Source organism: Odontomachus brunneus, unplaced genomic scaffold (assembly GCF_010583005.1).
Source record: "Odontomachus brunneus isolate Ranch 3 - 2012 unplaced genomic scaffold, Obru_v1 Obru_scaffold_027, whole genome shotgun sequence".
NCBI lineage: Eukaryota > Metazoa > Arthropoda > Insecta > Hymenoptera > Formicidae > Odontomachus > Odontomachus brunneus.
Window position 1 is genome coordinate 1343917 of NW_022639477.1, and position 18735 is coordinate 1362651.

At 42.5% G+C, this 18735-nt stretch overlaps 1 protein-coding gene across 4 annotated transcripts in view; it reads left to right on the forward strand.

The window, feature by feature from the left end:
* Nucleotides 1–18735, forward strand: part of LOC116842817 (protein fem-1 homolog CG6966) — a 55202-nt gene that overhangs the window by 34808 nt on the left and 1659 nt on the right. For 2 of the 4 annotated variants that reach the window (XM_032812537.1, XM_032812539.1), the window contains exons 2-6: nucleotides 14832–14991; nucleotides 16626–16826; nucleotides 17116–17367; nucleotides 17513–17669; nucleotides 18205–18643. In XM_032812537.1, coding sequence (XP_032668428.1) covers nucleotides 14832–14991; nucleotides 16626–16826; nucleotides 17116–17367; nucleotides 17513–17669; nucleotides 18205–18643 — 1209 coding nt within the window. Of the gene's footprint in view, nucleotides 1–2085; nucleotides 3890–13359; nucleotides 14420–14831; nucleotides 14992–16625; nucleotides 16827–17115; nucleotides 17368–17512; nucleotides 17670–18204; nucleotides 18644–18735 lie in introns of those variants that run through there. The other 2 variants (XM_032812538.1, XM_032812540.1) reach the window with 2 other exon arrangements.

Consider the following 18735-nt stretch of genomic DNA (forward strand, 5'->3'; position numbering starts at 1 on the left):
CACACACACACACACACACACACACACACACACACACACACACACACACACACACACACACACACACATGTATGCTCTCTTAAAATGAATCAGTCAAATATCACTGAAAACAGCGAATATACACTGATTGCAGTTATAAGTATAGCACTGAAAGTGCTCAGTGCTATACTCATAACTGATATCAGTGACTATTCACTGATTCACTTTAAGAGAGTGTGTTAAATTAATCCTTTCGCTATCAACGGGACATATGGCTTTCCTTATCATTAATAATAACCTTATTCAATTGAATAAACAGCTCTTTTGGCACTCTCAGAGCACATATCAACTATTATTCAACTTATTACCGCGTTGGGACAAAATATGCTCTCTCATAAACATCCCAGTGGGACATCAAAGTCCCGGTCCTATCCCTTATTTGAGGTCAAACATAAAGCTGCTAATTCTTTTGTTAAAACTTATATATTAACGTATTTGAGATGAAAGAAGAAAAATTGTGCCTTTTTGAGAAACAAAATTAATAGCGAAGGGGTTAAAGCAGCGGTGCAGGTGGACGCGTACGCGCGCATGTCGGGCCCCTCTTACTTAATCGGTCTCGTCGTCGCCGCCGCGATGATAATGTCACCGCTTACAACGACGGTCGTAATACTTTCGTTGAAGGTCCACGTAACGATGCCGGTTAGAAAGTAAACGCGTCGTTCGTGTATCTTCGCATAACTTGGCCTTACGTACGTTCCCGCGCCGTCAGTTTCACGTCACGTTCCGTCGCGCACCTCGGGCGACCCGGGTCGTTTCTTCTCACCTTCGCTACATCTCACCGCCATCTCTGTCGGCTGCGTATACGCACGACCTTTCGTCAAGCGTGCGTCGCAGCGGACATGACGATTTTGCGAGGCCGTGGCAATTAATTTCGCGAATTTCCCTTCTGCTGCCTTCACAATAATTTCTGATCATTTTCGCCTTTGACTCGCATCGCAACGCGACTCGTTCGACTCAAGGCAAGTCGGTTCACTGTTCAATTCACGCTGCTTCACTCGCGAGTCTCGGCTAATTTGTTTACAAGCTGATTTTCAGTTTGACTTATTTTCCCACGATGGCGCAACTCGACGCGCTTTACGTAATTTCCTTGGTGAGTCGCGAGCACCGTGTCAGGCCGACATCATGTCTCCTCTCGCACACTCAACACTTCAATGTTTAATTAAATAACAAATGTTGGACGCACGAGGAGGAGGTTTAACGTTACCAACGTTGTCTGTCAAAGCGATGCTAATGACATCGCGGTGACGTTCTGTGCGATGATTACTATGCTTCTCTCTCTCTCTCTCCCTCTCTCTCTCTTGAGCCACGTGCAATGCACGGACTTTAATGTTTACGCTACACGCGCGCGTGCTAAGCATAACCTGTTGCACCGCTCCTTGAGACGTATTATGCAACGAAAGAGTATACCATTTAATCACTGCGATATTATTCAACATTAGTCGGGTTTCTTGCACGCTACGCAACGCCGACGCCGACGTCAATGGCATTGAAGAGACACGCTTAGATGATTGAACTTATAAATCTCTCGGCGTTGAGCGAGCGAGTTCTCTCGCTTCTCAGTTGTTGGAACGGCTCGTTTCACAAGAAAATTCAATATTCCCGCGAATTTCTCGAGCTCAAATGGTTTCTTTAAAAACGAGGCAAAGAGGGAAGATTGTCTTTCTTACATAGAATATCTGTATCCTGTATACCTTATTATACACAGGAAAAACATTTCAGTTAGAGTAACTGAATGGCGGCCGGACGAAAAACTCGTCAACAAGAAATAATATCTCGATTGCCGCGACTGAGAAAACATTCAGTTGCATTAAAACTCGGTTGAGATAACTCAAAGCGATTGACTCAATAGAAATCTCCTGCAGGAATCTCTGTTCCTACAAATTGAGTTTTTCATCTGCTTTCCAAATAACAGATAATTATACTAACAGTTGTTTTTTTTTGTAAGACTTCCCTAACTACGTCTCTCTCTCTCTCTCTCTCTCTCTCTCTCTCTCTCTCTCTCTCTCCTTCCCTCCTTTCCTTCCTCCCTCCCTCCCCCTCTGTCTCTCTCTCTCTTTCTCTGGAGGATAAACTGACGTTGAGTTTTACAACATCGCGTTATTCAAACGCGATTGTCACGTTTGAGAGGTATATACGTGATATATACTTGAAAAGGCCGTGATTTTCCCGAGATTATGAGCCGAGACGCGCGCGTCCGTTTTTCACCGTAATCGTCTCGCGCAACGCCACGTAACCGGCCCCGAAGAACATTATCCGACTTCTCTCCGGTACGACGTCCTGTTACGTAACCACCGCGCCGCCGGTAAGAGCCGATCAGGAAGAACAATTAGAAAGCTGCACGGAGGCGTTCGGCCCGCATGAGCGCTTATGCGATCGGCTGGTCGACCGCTCACCCGATAGTGATGGCCCTCGAACTTACAATTTCTAAGCAATTCGAAGAATCGTCGTGACCGTTTCCGCACACGACTCCATTATCGCGACGATAGCGAAAGGAGTTCCAGCAAGAACGTCACAGTCACTACTGTTCGCTATTGCTATCATCATTGTTTACTGTGAGATGAAATATTGTAAATATATTATTGAGCATTAATCAATTGAAATGTTCTCTGGTTAAAGTCAATTCGCGTCAATAGTCAGAATTGATCAATCGTAATACGTAAAATTACAAATAATCTCATCGATTAATGAAATCAAACTTTCGCGCGATTAATTATACACACTGATTAATAATTAATTTCACCAATCGATTAAATCATTTGTGATTACACGATTATTTCGGTCGAAGGGAATTTCAATCAATTAACGCTCTGCACTCCGTCGTAAAATACGTTATATGAAATTATAATGAAGTGTCATCATAATTGTGTTATAAAATCATGACAACAATCATAGGATTTTATGATTTTACATGACGGCGTCGTCGTCACTACGGGGAGGTCGTGCTAATCGTTGCGAGAATTTATGCGTATACAAGCTCTGATATCGTTGCTTTGCCTACGACGATGCGTCACTTCCTTTCCGTGAAATCTCGGCACCTTCACTAACCGTGAAAAAACATTCGCGTGTGAATATCGAGGCCTTCTAGGCCGACGACTTTCTCGAGCTCCATACGTCCCTGGCTTCGGCAGCCGATCCACCTCCTAGTACGTACCTCGTGGTTGAGCTTCTCTCTCTTTCTTTCTCTCCTCCTCCTCCTCCTCCTTCTGCTCTTCTCCCCCTCAAACTCGCTAGATCCGTGCTCACCTCGGTGAAGCCACCTCAGTGATAACTCGAAACGGGCTCGAAACACGTCCGGATTGACCGTTCGTCGTCGCGCTATTAATTTGACTCGCGATTTCCTCTCTAAAACGAAGCCACGTCCTTGGTCGGTTCTTCGTGAGCGAGCACTTCGCAGAGAGTGAATTACGTACCGAGTGACTCGTCCCGAAGGAAGTCATCAAAGATTCGATTTCCCTGTTCTTTATTTCACGGACCTTTTTCTCGACTGCAAGGGTTCGGCGATCTAACGTTAGACATGCGTCGTTAAGTCGCGTCGCACGCATTTACCCGCGCAAAGCTCCGATGTTCTAATCCGCTTGCGCGAGAGCACTTTGCACAAGCATTTCCGATTCTTTCCGACGGTACCGTTATATTACAATAGGTGGCAGAGCGCGGTTCTCGTGTGTTGCAATTAAATGAGAGGTGACATCGGCTCTAAGTCGGTAACGGACGCTCTTCATCGTGTGTCGTTCGCGTTTGCGTCTCGCGTTTGCGTCTCGCGTCGGCTCCGTCGTTACCTCCAAGTTCGCCACGAACACCTGAGCATCCAGCTGCGATGGCACGCTTGCCGAATCACAATTCGTTCACCGGGGTAAGTCACGATGCACTCTCGGAACGCCGAGAATTATCCAAGTGGAAGGAGAGAAAGTCGAACAGAGAGAGAATTTGCGAAGTCTTCTCGCGTAATTTGAGTAAATGATCTTCGTGTTACTTCGCCCGACACGACGCCATATGTTGAACACCCGTTGTTTGCAAGACTAATTACCACAACCAGAGATGAAAAACACTTTCTTCGCGAAGGCGCCGCGTGTGATCCTCGTCGTAAGCGTGGTCGGGCTTAAATTCATGTTGTTTCTGGCGATCTGATCTCGCGAGTATATATCATGAAGTGACAACAACATTAGATAGCGCAGACATGTGAGTATAATCGGTTTCGCGGATTAGAGATATAATTAGACGTATACACATACACACACACACACACATTCACGGATTTTCAGATTATGAAAAAATTTTATTAAAATTTTCTGAAACTGTTATGTGTTAGATCTTGCAAGTAATCTTCATTCTAGAAATGATATGTTGAAACGTCGCGCATCCAGAAAGATTCTCATGCACGATTTACATCGACTTAACGAGCGCTGAAATAATGAACTTGGCGCGGGGTATAAAATTAATGGGATTACCCAAAGAGAGTTTGTCCATTATTCCAATTCAAACTTTACTACTTTATGCCTGAACTTTCTAATCTTCTGCATATTCTGAAGGATCAGTATACGTGTAATACACATGAAAATTGAAATTCCACTTAGCGTCTCTAAATGGCAGAAAACACAAAATGCCACTGTAGACTCTACAGAAGATCTCTTAACAAAGCTAGTAGGCTAAATAGAATCGGAAGAAATTGATATAGACTTAAGAGCATCTAAATAATTATTAAATGGATTATTGAAGTTGAAAGTAGGATCAAAATGTTGACTCTGATATCTTCGTATACAAAGCATTCAAAATCCGACATTCAAGCTTTTCGACTAAAGATTTATTCCATAGTTTTGATCAGGTAGATTAGTTATTTGACAAGGGAACATAGGCAACCTGAAATATTCAGAAAATTCCGAAACATCCCTGGTAGAAATTTCACGCAGTTTGTAAGCAGTTACTGAATAGTTATATTAACGTTTGCCCAGTAACTGACGAATAAAACTGTTGGGATCCCAATTAAGATGTAACGCTTTGTCTACAGTTACTGTGCACAAAAAATGCGTAATATCTCATTTATTGACTGAGAACTGAGCAATAATTGGACAAGGAAACTATTCAGTTGATTAATAAGCAAGTTTATTGCTCATAAAATGGACAGTTTTATGCTAGTAATAATGGATATTGTGTGCATGCTTGCTTATTGTACAATTTTAATGTTTAGTAAAAGTCAGTACAGTCGTAGACATAAAGAATGTCTGATTTTTTGTAATAAATTTCAGAATATAACCGAATAGTCCAATATAAGAAACGTATTTCTTAGACACTTCTTAGCACTATTCTCTCATTGGATAATTTTTAGGTTACATTGTCAACAAAAAGTCGGACAACCTTTATGTCTACAATTGTATAGGAAATCTAAGGTGCTTTCTAAGATAATCTAACGTGTTTTTGTAGCAATGCAATTCTATATCATTAATATGTAGCCCATTTGTCGTTTGCTCACTTTCAACTCTAACCTTACTTGTCACTTCTGCCATAACGTGTTGTTTTGTTAAATTCCAGATTTCCTCTAACTTCCTCTTCCTTGTTCTATGTTTTGCTACGCGTTTACTTATTCTTTACATAGTTTTAAGATCGTTTCTATACAATATAATTTTTATCATGCATATATATATATGTGATATAAAACTTAATAAAACTATGTTCAGTTCCTTTCCAGTTTTTGTGCAGTTTTGATACAACTATGAAATACAGTAATACTAGACAGTAACTGATTAGATGTCTAGTAAAACTACATAGATTTCTACTGGGGATTGTGCGCAAGTAGAATAATTCATCCGTAACATAAAACTATTTTTTGTTCATGCAATATTGTAACATTCGGTACTTGCATTTATATAACATTAGTATAACTTTGTTTATTGGGTAATTTCAGAAGTAATTTCGGAAACGGATATCCCCGTTCCTTTTATCTTATTGCATCCAGACTCCCCACAACAAAAAAGAATTTTTCCCTAATTATAATGATAAAATATTTACCATTCCATAACCTCTTCTCATGTATTATAATCAATTCATGCGTGTTCTATTAAAAAGGACTTGACGCATTTTTTAATTCCGTCTTAGCAGTTTTAATTAGTAAAATGGTTTCATAAAATGCGACATTCTAAATTATTATTAACATAAATTTTAGACTTTCAATTATTTAAACAAATCAGTATGTACTTACAACTATATGAAAATAACTATACAAATATAAAAATAATTAAAACTATCAATAACTATCAATGATCATATCATATAATCATATCATATAATCAATAGTATATGAATCATAATAACAACAACATATGTACATTGCTTGAAGTTTATTTTATTAGACAATTTTGACAGGCTTATCATTATCCAAGATGCAAACAGCAAGATCTATCAATGTTAGACCTTTTGTGTCAACAATCACAAAAGTTTATGCTGACGACTTTGGATTTTCGTATCGCCTTGGAAAGAGATATAGAGATATCATTAGACGTATACACATGCACGGTTTCAGATTATGAAAAAATTTTATTAAGATTTTCAGAAACTGTTATGTGTTAGATCTTGCTTATGTGTTACTCTTGAAGTAATCTTTATAGAAATGATATGTTGAAATTGCAGTCATTAATGCATCATCATTACACACACACTTCTCGCTACCCAGGTTTCAAAATTTATTTAAATATACATGGTTTAAAAATGAATATATATGGAATAAATCGGCAGAGTTTCACAGGTAAATTTTGTTTCGAGAGCGATTCAAATATAAAGTGAAGAAGTAAAGCATACACAAATGTTACTATTAAATGTTATATAAGCAAATTAATCTTTGTTCACGTTCATATCTCATGTAATATATTGCATATGGCGTCATTAGAATTAAGTTCGTATTATCTAAGATGTAAGAGAACATGTACAAGATATCGAATTTAGATTAACCTAAAAATGCTTATCTATAGCGCGTCACCTATAACTCTATGTTATAATCTCGATTTCTTCAAAATTTAATCGCGACAATTTTTTAGTATTACATATGGATGGATTTAGTATACGATGCTTTTTATTTTTGTACTAACAAGAACTTAAAAATTGATAAAGATAATGAGTGGCAGGAAGGGAGTTAAAAAATTTTTCACTTTTACAAAATCTGAGTACACCGTTGCAAAGAGTATAAAATATTCTACAATTTTTACATAAACTATTTTTTCATGTCTTATATTTTAGAAAATATTCTTTAAAAATCAAAATGTCATGTTTTTTCGAGAGGTAATTTTACCTCTTAAAATCATAATTTAGCAGAAACAAAAAATAGTTTGTTACAGATGAACTCTACTTGCACACAATGTTTTAGAATTTTCTGTATTTTCGGGTTGTCTGTTTCCTTGTGAGTTGTACAAGGCGATGTTGTCCGGTCCTAATTATCAACAGTCCTTATTATTAATCAGATCCTGATTGCTTTCTGAATTTCTCAGAGTGGAATTTCATTTTCAAAATGAAGTGCGCGTCGAACCATTCGAATCCGAGTGATTTCTTATTCACACAGAATTAATACTTCACTCTGAATCGTCGAGTAAATCTTTACTCGAATTGAACATTGAAAAGTGGAATCTCTCTGATGTATTTCACTATCACAGGAACATATTCATTCTAATGGACTCGTATGGAGTCAGTAATCTATTTCAAACTTAAGGTCCAAGGATGAAACATTCACTCTTGTGGTTTCGAATGACAGTATTCTCACGTATCTTAAGTACCGCCACTTTTCACTCGTTGAGATTCCATTCCAAAGAATTTAATGAATGTCACGCCACATTATGTGACTTATCAAGACTCGATATCATCGTTTTATGCGAACCAGATAACTGATCGGGGTACAATGGATAACTGATTAGGACCATGGGATAAATTTTCAGTCAGGTTGCCGCGGAGAATGACCGCTCACGCAATCGTTCCTCCCCGAATACCTTCTCGTCGGTTTCTTGGCGACTGTTTCGGCTTCCCATCGGAAATCGAATATTCGGATCGAATATTCAGCTAAAATTATCTTACAGTTCGGCATGACACATGTCCGTGATTCGCGAGAGAAATGTCAAGGTCGTTCTATAGGCGTGTAGAATTCACTGCATACGCGTGCACGGCCGATCATTCCTTTATTCCGAGCAATTCCGCGGTTTCTTTGTCGCGCCGAGACGTCGGTACGGCAACCTCTTCTCCCGGCAACAGCTGGGAATCCCGGCAGCGCCAGTCACGAGAACGGCGACGAAGATGATGACGCAGTGCAGTTCGCCTTCTCGAATCGTAAAGAGAATCGCGAGACGTAGGTTGACAGAAAAAAAGAGAGTACCAACGAGCGTTCCTCGTCCATGCGTTCCTCGGGGTATATTTTGGTCCAATAATAATAGTATTAATAATGGCTCGTCTTTCTTAACGAGAAACGCGCGATGAAACGTCTAACCTATCTCTCTTCCTTTTTCTTTCTCTTTTTCTCTTTCTTTTTCTGTACCAACTGACTCGAGAACGATAAAACGACACGGAGCCAAATGAAAAACCCGTTTTAAAAATATATTCTTCCCTACGCATGCGCGCCGTTGAGAACCGGCTCTTCGAAATAGACTCGTTTCTAGCTGCAAAATCTCATTCGTATGCTGACGTGTGTCCTCGTGGGTCCTGGAAAAGGATATCACCTTTAGGCGTCATGAGTCCGCGAACTTGTATCCTTCCTTGATCCGCGTTCCCTTCAATTCGCCTTCATTGCAAGTTATTTCGCAAAGTTCTCGTTCGCGTGGGCTACCTCGATGTGCCAACACGGCCAAGACAAGAGCAGCTCCGATAATGACGCGTCGTGATTATAATTCTCGTGCATTCATTATGTTCTCACTTGTCACGATGATAGCGTACGATCCGGTAATCGCGTGAAGGTTAATGATCTGTCAGGTGACAAAGCGTCGTATGGCTGCGGCGCGCTATACGTCGTCGTCGTCGCCGTCGTCGCCGTCGTCGTCGCCGCGATGAGTCAGGTAAAAACGCGCGTTTTGTTCCGCGGAGATCGTTGCCACCTAATCCTCGAGACCGTAAGACTCTCTCTGGCATAATTAATTACGCCACGCACCCGCACGACAATGACGACTAATTCCTTCCGCGAAATTTATTTCGCCGAGCGCAGATCCGCGAGATATTTTTGCACACGGACGCGCGCCAAGTCCTTTCGAGTGAAATATTTAAAACATACGAAGAGTTATCGCTCTGCCAACGTGAGAAATTGTGGAAATATAGCGTGACTTCCGACGCCTAATGAGCCTCGCAGATCTATTAATCTGATCACACGTTTTACTTCTGTCTTTCCGCTAATCGAGTTCTCCTAGTCGACGTACGCTCCTGAAAGCCATTCGGTAAGGTAATAGATAAGATATGGGTAAGGTAATTGGTAAATACCAATACCCGGACACGCGTACCTGTTCCTGGACATTCTTCTTGTTTTAGTTTTTGAATATTCAACAAGATATATGTAAACAGACTCTACTGGTGTTACAACTGAAATGAGAGAAAAAAGCGAGCCATTCGCAGATGTTAGTGCGAAATAAAAACAAAATATGCATACATAAAACATGTATATTCTATGTTGAGGGCTTAAATATTTGCATTTAAAGACCAAAACAAGAATGGCCAGGATTAGGTGGTGCGTGTCGGGGAATTGGTACTTTTACCTTACCGGTATTACTCCACGACGTTGACTGATCGGCCGCGAGAGAGAAAGAGAGAGAGACTCGCATCGAGAGTCACGACAACTTTCTAGCAAAGCCGGTGATTCGGATGCAACGCAATGCGGAGCGCGATTGCATCGCATTATAAAGAACATTAACAATTTATCGTACGGTCGTTTTCGCCGAACCGTGAACGGTGATAAATAAAGACGGAAGGGGCATTAAATCGCACTCGGGAAAGAGAGAGAAGGAGAGAGCGGCGTTCACCCAATTTTCCGCGAACTAGCTTGCCGGTTAATAGCGAATAATAATAATGATAACGGTAATAAACGTTCGGCGCGCGGATCACTTTCTAATTCGTCGCAATTGTTTCGACGTGCTCTCTTTATTCCCTCGTGTCTTCTGGTCGCGATCGTGACGCGGCGATAACGGCGTGCGACAATACACCCCGATGTGTGACGGTTTCGCCAAATTACGGGGCGGGGCAGGGGGGACGAGCGCAATTTTCCAGTGCGCTCGCCAGTGGGCGCGAGTGTCGTAATCATAATTGTCGCGGAAACTTTCTGTCGCCGCTCCGGAATAGTCGCGCTCGCGCGCGCAATTGTAACGCCGTAATTGCGCGAACAACGCGACGCAAGTCGGTCGAGGTCGCGAGCGTGATAGGATTTTCATAGCGTTTCCGTGTAAATTACATGTCTCACCGGGGGATTCGAGTGTGAGCCCGCACGACCCCGATTCTCTTTTCCACTTCGTCATATCGAGTTCGGGGAGTTTCGCGATCGGTCGGTATCTCACGACGGGGTGACATGGGTATTAGATGGGCGTCCTTCATCATCGGAATTTATTGCTCTGGCATCCCCGATTGGGACCCAGCAAATTGGGAACAAGCAAGAAATCTCTTTTTTGATGATGAGCTAATGCCGAGCACGTTGATGAGCTTTTTTAAAGTTCCTGACGAGCAATAGTTGTTCGTCAGGTATTTTAAAGGAGCTCATTGTAATGTGCTCCAAAGAATTGATTCTCTTTACAAGAATATTATATCGAGGAAAAAGTTGATTCGACTCTATCTAATAGGCAAACCGTATTTGTTTCAATTTAATACTCTCGGTTGAACTACTAAACTTACTAAGATTCAGAATATATTCTGGTGCCAAAATATAATTTGACGTTTATGATGAACTTATGGCAGATTTGGGGATACACAAACATACTTAAGGCAAGTATCCCCTTGCACAACTTTACTTTAATTCTTAAGCTGTAAGAAATTGACCAACCAACCACAGTTCATTATTTTTAAAATAATCGATTGTGGTTGGTCAATTTATTACGACTTAAAGATTAAAGCAAGGTTGTGGACAAGGGATAACACTCATTGGAATGCGTATTCTTCCGTGCGTACCCGTCGCGACATGCGCGTCGTCTGCGAAAGTTCAAAGTCCACGGGCGCGATCCGCCGAGTCAGCCGCGCGGTGCGAGCGAATGATTTACGCGAATGTTGACAGGCGTCATTGATTCCCTTGTTCATTCATGCTGCACGTCTCGTGTAATCGCCGCACATAGGCTGCATATCCTCCTCCTTCTGCCGCTCTTAAACCTCCTTCGAGAGCGATACGCGGTATGACCGCGCTTAGGCTCATAAAAGCGAGCCGCTCGTTGTACCGCAGCACAAATTACCGGGTGATTCCCCCATGATACATTAATGTGTTGTCATAACTTAACGAAACTGTTACCCAGACGCTGTGCGGATAAGTCTCGAGATGAGAGCGATCGTTTTAGGGAGCGCGCGCGCCACTTTCCGCGTTCCCGCGAGCGAACAGACTTTTCCGAGTGACGAACGTAAAATTTAAGTGGGACGCGTACATCCGACTGGACATTGCGGCAACCATCGCCGCGTATGCATTATTCACTCGTAAAATAAGTGAGACCGTACGCATGTCTGCCCGCGGCGCCCGACCGCAGTTACCAATTCCGTTGCGCTAATTGACTCCGCGAATTTACGACTCGCGGCTGTAAAACGCAGCCGGGGTGCGCATTGGTGATGGCAATTCAGACGGCCACTGGCGACTCCTCGCCTGTTCGCGCAGTCTCAGCCGGTTTTTCCTCCCGTGACTTTTCCGACATACCGCCGTGTTTGCTTTAGCGTTATGTGGGTTAATACGCGGAGAAGACTCGGGAAGAGTTGGAGCACGCGGGCTTCGACGTTCCGAGAAATGCCACGAGATTCCGCGCACGTTAAGTGCAAGAACAATCGGCAAATCCGTGGAAGAGACTCGAGAAGAGAGGCTGAATGTAATCCTTTTTCCACGAGGGAAAAACGTCGAAAACGTTCTCGTGCCGCGACGATGGGAGTTAATTTGTTAACTGGGTCTGAATATCTGCGACGAGACAGAAGCGCGCTCACGTATGTGTTGAAATCTCACGTATGGTATTGTTTTTTCTTTATTATTTTACACACACACACACACACATACGCCTTCGGTTCAGTCGCAATGCATCGTCGTAGCTGACACTAGCGGAAACTCAACGTCGTAAGGTATCGATTCTCGAGAATCTCCGAGTCCACGCGTTTCGAGGAGTCCCTTTATACGATTTCCTTCTCCTTTTGCGTAATCCACAGCAGCCTCTCGCAGCCTGCATGCATGCATCGGGCACATCTTCGTCGTCATTATTAACGACCGTCCGTTATTACTCTGGGACAGCTGTTGCGCGCGTGTTAAAGTAGAAAATTACTCTCGCGAGATGTGTCCGTAATACCGCGCGTTTTCTTTTTAGTACTAGCGGCATAAAGGCGCGTCTTTTATCTCGTCTCTTTTACGAGCCCGTTTCGGCATCGACTGTCCCCGTTACCTAGATTTTATCGAGGAACCAAATGGGAACATGACAAAGAGGAGTAGGAGGAAGAAGGGGGGGGCACAGGCAGCCGAATGAACGGGGGACCCACGAAAAAGTAAATCGGTCAGACGAATAACGGCATTTGGCTTTGTCGACTAGTGAAAAAAAAGATGAGGAGAGAGAAAGACAGAGAGAAGAAACGGTGCAAAAGTAACCGAGATTTATTAATTTTTTTTTGCAAGGAGAACGACTCTCTGCGTTTCTCGAAATGGAAAAGATGCGGAATGTTAAAAGCAATTAGATATACGACTCTGTGTGGGAAAAGAAATTTAAGCTCGCGGTTCCCGAAAATAAAGATACTATTAATCAGCTGACGCGGAAATTGCAAAGATAAAGAGCTACGTATCACGCAAAAGGAAGGCTCCCTTTCCATTTTCCTGTGGAAGAGATTCTATATCGCAGAAATACGTATCTTCGATCGATAGTTCTCGAACGATACGTGGACTTTTGAATACAGACGTGGGAAGGGTATTCCCGAAAAGTAGGTCCTTTACTCAGAGAAGGAAGTGAGACACGAAAAGAGGGAGAAACGCGAGGAAGGAGGAGAGGCAAGAGTAGGAGGAGGTGTTGACGAAAGAGGGGCAGGAGGGGCAGGAGGAAACGAAAGGACGTAAGACAGAAAAGTATCGGCTTGCTCTCTCTCTCTCTCTCTCTCTCTCTCTCTCTCCCCCCCGTGCTTTCTTTCGGTGCAACTAACAGCTCATCGTAACGTGGTGGTGTGCTCGTCGCGATGGGTCCAATGTCTTCGATTATTCGTTTAACGGGACCCGCACACGTTCGGGACGCTGGAGAACGACAGTTTCTCCGGTGGACGGGGGTTTAGAGATTCGGCTGGCCGGCACTCAGTCTTCTTCTAGGCGGGTACGCGCATGGACTGGTTCCGGGTGCGCTGATAAGAATACGCGATATTAGCGAAACGTGGATCGTGCCGAGTCTCAGGACGACAAACTCGCGACTTTTGTCGTTGGATAGTCTGATATCACATAAAACAAGGAAAAAGATTTGTTCAATAATCACGACAATTAATTCGTAACAACTAATTTGGTGACGTCAACGCAATTTGCAAACGATTTGCAAGTGTTCCTCAACGCGCGTGCCACCACCTCGTCCATGGTGATTCATTGCTCGGTTACTGTCTACGTTATTTCGATTATCAATGAAATCATTTACGTTGTCATAATCTAGTAATTAACTCGATTGATTCGAACTGTGCGCTCCTCGTGTAAGATCGCACGTGCTCGTCTATTCTAAAGGAGTTATACTCCAGTCGCGTTTGGAAACGTGCGGTGTACATTTGAACAGATCGTCTCCGGATCAACGTGTGGACACTCGTCGCGACCTGTTCTTGAAATTCTCGACCGCTTCGGAGCGGAGTACGGCTCTTTAAATGGGTCGAACGCGGCTAATTACCGAAACCGATGGTCTCACGTCAAACGAGTGAGACTCGCCGGCAGAGCACACGCGGATGTGCAACGAGTGCTCGAGGAGGATTACACGAGAAGGTGACTGACGCGAAGAAGGAAGTCTCGAGAGAGCATAGGACGAGGGGGGAGCGGGTTAAAATTTAAATATTTATCGTTTGATGAACCTCCCGCGGGACCTTCTTCGCTGCGACGACGCGCCCAGTAATTCGCCTAAACCTCAGTCGACTTTGAAGTCTCCGCCGGTGTGTATCGCCGGTGGCGCAAGAGAACAACGCGTACGTGCTGTGCTCTCTGCTGTGTGCTGTGTTTGCGCATCGTGTTTCAGCATACTAAGCGCTCCCAACCACGGGTTCCGTACTGTCGAACGTAAGTTGACACGCCGAGTTCCGGCCTCCCTCCAGGATTGACACAGTCGTCGCCTCCACCAGTGACACGCCTCGCGAAAAGTCGAACGGGCGAATCAATTGGCTTTATTGCCAAATACTCTGACATTGAATCGATAATTAAGGAACTCTTGTGAACCTCTCGTTCGTACTCTGATCGAATTAATTAGACTCGTAGCGATCGCGGGGACCAATTTGTCAGCGTTACGTAATAATCTCGATTTTAATTAATTCCCACTCCGCTATTCTTTTCTTCTTCTTCTTTTTCTTTTCTCTCTCTCTTCTCGGTGTTTACGATTATTTTATGATGATCGCGCGATAACTCGTAAAAATCATGAAAGCTATGTGTGACGCACGCATTACAGATGTCTTGTTCTCTTTTTTTCCATGAAAAGGTGTTTCTGGACCATCGAGCCAAGGATGAGGTAGGACAGCTGGTCGGCGCCAAAACTCATGGCGCAACGCCGTTAGTCATGGCGTGTCGGAACGGACACTACGACGTCGCTGAGTACCTCATCGAAAAATGTGGGGCGGACGTGGAGCAACCTGGGTCAGGTGAGAGCGCAATTCCTCACATTAACGGCCTTGTTCAGGTCGACGAACCGCCGGTGTGTATCCGGATTTTTCCGGTCATCATCTCGCCGCAACGGAGCGCTCACGAAAACTTGTGTTTACGAGTAATTCGGAAAATCCAGGCGCGAGATGAGAATCTGGACGCACTGATGTTATTGCGCAAATTAAGCCGCTTAGTTGACGTTCAGCTTGACCAGCGAATCTCGATTCGATTGACATAAGAAACAAAACATTCGATTCGCGCGATAATAACAGGTTTTCGCCAACTCTTGATTTTTAGTCTCAGATTACAAGTTAAATATTATTTGATCTAAAATTTGAATTGTAAATCTTGAAAACCTGAATTCATTTAATGTTTACAAGCTTATGTTTATTTTTTCTGATGGAAGAAACCTTTGGTCGCGAGACGTTGCACAGATTGACGGAATTTAATTTTGGCGGTATATAGCTTGAAGATGTAGCTCAATATCAGTACATTTTCCTTCAGCTTATATAGCCAAGAAAAAGTTTTCCATGTAACCTTCTCTATATTCTTTGCACTTCAATCTTCTTACTTGTACAGCACCTGTTCCATCAGTCCTTGTGTTATCCTTCTTTCATATATATTTATTTTTCGCTTCCTTATCCTATCAATGATCAAATCTTTTCTCTTTATTTCTTGTGTCCTCTTTTTCCTCTATCCTTTGTGTATTTCTGTCTTCCATTTGAACTTTCTTATATTATCTACATTACCTTAATTACCCGTTTCTTAAGATGCCTGTATTAATAACCTCTATTATCTATACACTTTTTCCGCCCTGAATCTTGCTTTGCTAGGTAACGTCTTGTTTCGTCTTCACTTACACATTATCTACGCATTCATTCCTACATATGTGTTTAAATTATTCAGATAGACACATTTCGGTACATGTATCAAGTTCAAAAAAACATTTTTATTTGTACAGTGATATATTCTAAACGTTTTTCAGATATACTTGTGTATATATTATAATTTATTAATAATTTATCTGTGCATTCGTATGAATTTATAATATATAATTTATAACATTATAGCATAAATTACAACAGAAATATGATAATATTTCAAAGAAAATTATCATATTTCCTTTATATATTTCTTTATAAAGTATATATCAAGATTACATTATGAATTTGATTAATTTAATGATATGATTACCAATATGATAATGTTAGTGTCGATATTATATCAATATCATATCGAAATGTGTAGTACCGATATTATATCGGTATTATGCAAAATTTCGGTATGATACCGGTATTAGACGTACAATATATAATATATATACCAGTATTATACTAAAATTTTCATAATACCAGTATTTACACAAATCGGTTGTTATGCTAATATCTAAAAATATTGGTATGAAAACGATATTCTTTCTTGATACCGATCTCAATCTCTAATATGTATAATATTAATAAAACTTGAAGATCAATGACAAGTGACGTGATGAACATCTTATTTCATCCAGCGTCACATCATTGATTTACTTTATTCGCGATTACTTCGACCGCTCTTGCGATTCGATCGAACCCTTCCACGAGTCGAAGTCGCTGGGTTTGACGCTAAAGGATGATTATTCGTGTGTTTTCAGTGGTCTTCGACGGCGAGACGATCGAGGGTGCGCCACCCTTGTGGTGCGCGGCGGCCGCTGGCCACTTGGCACTGGTGAAACTGCTGGTGAAACGAGGCGCCAAGGTGAACTCGATCACAAAGACGAACTCTACGCCTCTCCGCGCTGCCTGCTTCGACGGGCATTACGACATCGTCAAGTTTCTGGTGCAACACGGTGCAGGTAGGAAACGTGAAATCTCAATTATCATAAGTTGTTTACCGTTCACGAACTGAGAAAACACCTATCTCATATGTGTTGGCGTAAGTCGAGACGGATCTTCCGTAGCTTCGAGAAAAGTTTCGTAAATTTTACGAAAGTTAACCTTCTCTTTATGAAGTTTTCTTTTTCATACATAGCATTATAGAACAAGAAAATGAGAGAGAAAGACAGAGGAATACTTTAATATCGCGAAACGTTCTTGAGATGTAGACGTGTGTTATATGTGTGTGTATCTGTCTGATCGTTGTAGACATCGAGATGGCAAACCGACACGGGCACACGTGTTTGATGATCGCGTGCTACCGGGGTCACATCAAAATCGCAAAGTTCCTACTCGCGCTGAAGGCGGACGCCAACCGTAAGTCCGTAAAGGGCAACACAGCGCTGCACGACTGCGCCGAGAGCGGATCTCTGGAGATACTGAAGGTGCTCGTGGAGCACGGCGCCCAGATGGACGTAGACTCATACGGGATGACGCCACTCCTCGCGGCAGCAGTAACAGGTTAAAGCAGAAAGTTCCGTGCGCATCACACGAAGGTTCCCCCTAAAGACAGTTTGCTCGCTCGTCCGAAAGCGATCATTGTTGCAACGCTTAGACGACCGAGGGAACAACGAGCGCTGATCGAAACTTCTTCCGCGTCTTCCAGGTCACACGCATATCGTCGAGTACCTCATAGGCATGCCGCATCTGTTCAGCAGGAAAGAACGCATCGACGCGCTGGAATTGCTCGGGGCCACGTATGTGGACAAAAAGCGGGACATGATAGGCGCCCTGCAGTTCTGGAAACGAGCCATGAACGAGCGGTATGTGTCCCAGCTTCCTTTTCATGTTAGGAAATATCCAGTCCAAGGAGGGTTGCACACTTTCCGCTAAAAAACAAAATTCTACCATCCACAAAACCTACGTACATTGAGAGAAAAGTGTTTGTGACTATAATTTGTGTGTACACAGTGAAGTAATTATAATCTAGAAAACATTTTTGCAGTAAGCGCCACTGTATAATATCAATGATTATTCTCTTATGAATATTGCTCTACTACTTTTCTTATTTCTTTTTAAACCAAAAAGTTACAGCTGAGGCCGCAGTTAACTACAGATTTGTTCTTTTTAGCGGAACTGTCTGAACTACTGTACTGACGTATACTGATGCAATAAGTTAGAGCGAGACAAATATATGTTATTTCATTCTGACTTGCACTAGCGCGCACTAGTTTAAGCAGTTTAGCTAAAAAGAACAAATCTTTTATTTGCAGTGAAATTCTTCATATACATTATATGTAAATTTGATCTTCGCTGGAGGAAGAATTTTAACGTCCGGTTTGTTTTTCATTTTCTCAGATATCGGGGAGACGGTCCGGTGATATCGAAACCTAAATTTTCGCCTCTCGTAGCTGCTTACGACTTCGCCCGGGAGATATCCGAACCCGAAGCACTAGACGAATTGCTTATGGATCCGGATGAGATGCGAATGCAGGCACTAGTGATCAGAGAACGTATATTGGGACCGGCCCATCCCGACACTAGTTATTACATCCGGTACAGAGGGGCGGTTTACGCGGACGCGGGTAAATTCCGTCGCTGCATCGAGTTGTGGAATTACGCGCTCGACATGCAACAGAACATGCTAGAACCGTTGAATCCTATGACGCAAAGCTCTCTATTCAGTTTCACGGAACTCTTCAGCTTCATGGTGGGCGAAGAAGGTAGACAGACAACCAGAGGTCGCAGAGTACCGCCTGTACAACGGGAAGAGCTCTTGAGAGTCTTCGAGAAAGCCGTGAGTGTGTTGCCAGAAGAAGCGGTCGTGTCTTGACCGATATATATATATATATATATATATATATATATATATATATATATATATATATA